This window comes from Echinops telfairi, unplaced genomic scaffold, assembly GCF_000313985.2.
Source record: "Echinops telfairi isolate 266 unplaced genomic scaffold, ASM31398v2 ScPeMD7_11;HRSCAF=52, whole genome shotgun sequence".
NCBI lineage: Eukaryota > Metazoa > Chordata > Mammalia > Afrosoricida > Tenrecidae > Echinops > Echinops telfairi.
The window spans coordinates 34860608-34864148 of NW_022103908.1; the positions used below are offsets into that span (position 1 = coordinate 34860608).

General features: G+C 45.3%; 1 protein-coding gene across 1 annotated transcript in view; it reads right to left on the bottom strand.

Annotated features, from left to right (window-relative positions):
- The window catches only part of VWA8 (von Willebrand factor A domain containing 8), a 426636-nt gene that overhangs the window by 179921 nt on the left and 243174 nt on the right, over nt 1-3541 (bottom strand). The window contains exon 27 of the mRNA XM_045287091.1: nt 1162-1303. Coding sequence (XP_045143026.1) covers nt 1162-1303 — 142 coding nt within the window. The remainder of the gene's footprint in view (nt 1-1161; nt 1304-3541) is intronic.

A 3541-nucleotide genomic window follows, 5' to 3' on the forward strand; every position in this document is an offset into this window, starting at 1 on the left:
GAGTTGTATGAGCCCCTAATAAAACGGTTTAAAAAAAGCTCTTTTCTGTCACAAATACAAATGGAAAGAAACTTGCAAACGTGGCAAATATTGAGATAGATATCAAGGCCGGCCAACGAGTAAGTGTTCATTGTGGCTGAGTGGCTGGGAAGGCCGGGAATGGCGTGTGGCTAAGAATCTGGAGATGGTGACGGTGACCAACTTTAATGAGAAGCGTGCTGCAGTTGATTAGCAATGCCCATTGTGGCCGGGGCAAAGGGTGCCAGCAACCTTATTTTGTTGTTACATGCAATCAAGATGATTTTCAACTCATAGTGAACCATGTGACCAAGAACTGCCTGTAGGTTTTTTGGTTGTAATCTTTATGGAAAAAGAGTGCTATGCCTTTGAGATTTATTTACAATCCCCAAATACAAGACAAGGACCCCAGTTCAGATTTTATCCCGAAAATCACATACATTCCCTCAACCAGGAAAGGTAAGGAAGACCTGTAAAATGTCCATAAGCATATACTCTCATTAAAACACACGCCGTGCAGGAATGAACAATATTCAGAGAACTTCTAGGAACAAAAAGCCAGTTACTGAGTTTTGCCTAAAACACTCTGAATCTTAGTCATGTCACACACACCCCCACTTCTGTTTACATCACCTTGGTAACTGGTGTTAACGGAGGGCCTTCTGCCAAAGGGCACCCAGGGCACCCAGCATGAATCAGTGGGTAGTGGCACCAGTTCAGAGATTTTGATGCCAAAACCCACCCCCTCTATTTGCGTTCTTTACAACGAGAAGCTTCAGCGCTGGTGAGTCACCCCAGTCTGCAATCACCACTTGGGAGCCCCAGCCAAATGGATCCAACGTTTCTGCTTTTTCTTCCCCTCTTCTATTTTTAACACTGCCTGGGTGTGTTTAACTTTTGCTACAATAGTAATGAGAAACAGACGTGCATACGCTGCAGCCCTGCTTATGCGGATTCCACAATAGCATTTTGTTAGGTTGTTACAGGAAATTAGTTCAAATTACACATAATTGCTACCCAATCCAAGAATGATAGTTCCTGAGTCTATCACAGACTTCTTGTTGTCGACAGATTATTTTAATCCCTCTTAAAAACAAGAAAATTCTGTGCGGGAAGGAAAAATCAAAGAAAATGCTGACAGACCTTGCGAGGATGCAGCGATGTCACAGACTATGTTGATTTCTTCCAGCGGAATCTTCCAGGAGGCATACTCCTCGGTGAAGGTGAGGGACCGTTCTTCTTTTCTTTCCAGTGGATACTCCTGTAGGCTCAGTGTCACTGGACCCTGTAATAAAAGAGTTTAAAAACCGTGAACAGCCATCAAATAGAAGTAAACTGAAGTTCTCCCAGGATGTAGAATTTCCATTCCTGCAATCAATATCCTAAAAATCTCTTCTCATTTTCTTTGCTGGCAGGTGCCTTGTAACACTTTGGCCATGGACTGATGGGCAGTCCTGCTTAATGCCTCACTTTCTGTGCTGCTGGCTCCCCACCCTCGCCGCTGCAAAACCCCATGATGTCATTCCTTCCTGAACCAAGAGCCCGTGCCGAGGAGCAGGGCCCCAGAGCTGTCCAAACCAAGAGAAGAATTTGTAAAAACACGAACAAGGGCCCCCTGTACTTCACTGCGAAATACGATAACGTCTTGCCAGCTTTAATAAGACTCAAAATCCCGACATTATAACGTAGAAGTGTAATGGCTAGCGCTGGGTCTGTGCAATAAAACGCAGAAAATGTAACATTTGGATTTTTAAAATTTACAGATAACACCTGTGATGCTTATGAAAGGTAAATTATTTCACACACGTTGATAATTGTTCCATATAAACATGCAGAGGGACTAATTTAATACTGCTATGGACGTGATTGCTGGACACTTAGATAGGATTTCCTGGAAGCATACTGTAGATTCAACTGGCATCCCAAGGATGTGCACTCTCTCCCAGAAACTAAACCCACACAACTGCCCTCCAGTGGATTCCAGGTCAGCACCACACTATGGGACAGAGTAGACCTACCCCACTGGGCTTCCACAGCTGTACATCTTTCCTGAAAAAGTCGGACACATCTTTCTCAGGGGGAGCAGCTGACAGGTTCTGAAGGCCGAGCTTTTGAAGGACGTGCACACCACCACGATGCTAGCACGCTCCACCATCCCGACGTACTTAACGTCTGAGCTAACTATGGATTGTGATGGCATGGACTATGCTTTCTAGTGATCCTACAGGACAGGGTAGACCGGCTCCTGTGGGTTTCTGAGAATGTAACTCTTTATGCAGGAAAAAAGCCCCATCGCTCTCGCATGGAACGGCTGGTGGTTTCAAACAGCCAACTTTGTGGTTCCCAACCCAACTCGAAAGCTACTACATCACCAGGGTGCTTATGATGGCATCTATACCCAGTCCTCTTTCTACGGGCTGCATTGTGCACGTGTTGTAATCCTGGCCTCGATGCCTGTAGTTAGACTCCCATTTGGGGATGGGTTGTCTTTGTCCATTTAATGAGACATCAGCAGTGTACGTGAGCCGCTTTCTTTTGAATATAAAGGAAATTCCACAAGCAAGCTGAGAAACTTCTATTGGAAAAAATGGACACCAGGCGACATGGAGATCTCCTAGGGAGCAGTGTGCAAGCTATAAAGACAGGACACACAGCACCTCCCTCCAGAGTTGACCAAGGCAGAAAGCCTTCCCTGGAGCTGGTGCCCTGAGTGGAGATTCCTAAAGTGTGAGACAGTGGATCTGTTTGTGGGAGCCGCCCCACTGGTGGGATTTCTGCCATGGGAGCTCTAGAGGATGAAGACACATTTTTAACAAGAGTGTGCCTCCAGGCTGACGGCTAAACCCACGTTCCTCAGCTCCCTTATGGCAAAGCTTCCTCATGCGATTCAGGTTCTGCCAGGGAATTTGTACAACACTTGGAGGGCAGAACCACGGTAGGGCCAAAGGAAGTCGGACATTTGAATAGTCAGACTACATGTCTACTCTGGGGGTTGGCAAACGGTAGAGCCTGGGCCAACTGTGGCTCACAGCCTAGTTTTTTGCTCACAGCCTAGTTTTTCATTTTAAACCTATTCATTTACATTTTAAAAATTTATTTTAATTTTGATCGACCATTTTATTGGGGGCTCTTACAGCTCTTGTCACAATCCGTACATACACCCATTGTGTCAAGCATATTTGTACATATGTTGCCATCATCATTTCCAAAACATTTTCTTTCTACTTGAGCCTTTGGTATCAGCTCCTCTTTATCCCCCTCTCACACTTGTGAACAATTAATAATTTAGAAATTATTTTTATGTTCCTATTTCACACCATCTGCTAGCTCCCTTCACCTATGTTTTTGTTGTTTGTAACCACCCCTCCCCCGGGTGGGTAGGTTGATCATTGCAATCAGTATCCCCTTTCTCCCCCTTCTCACCCCACCTTCCCCCTACCCTCATGGTATCACTACTCTCATTATTGGTCCCAAGGGATTTCTCTGTCCTGGAGTCTGGGTGTTGAGAGCTCTTATATGTACC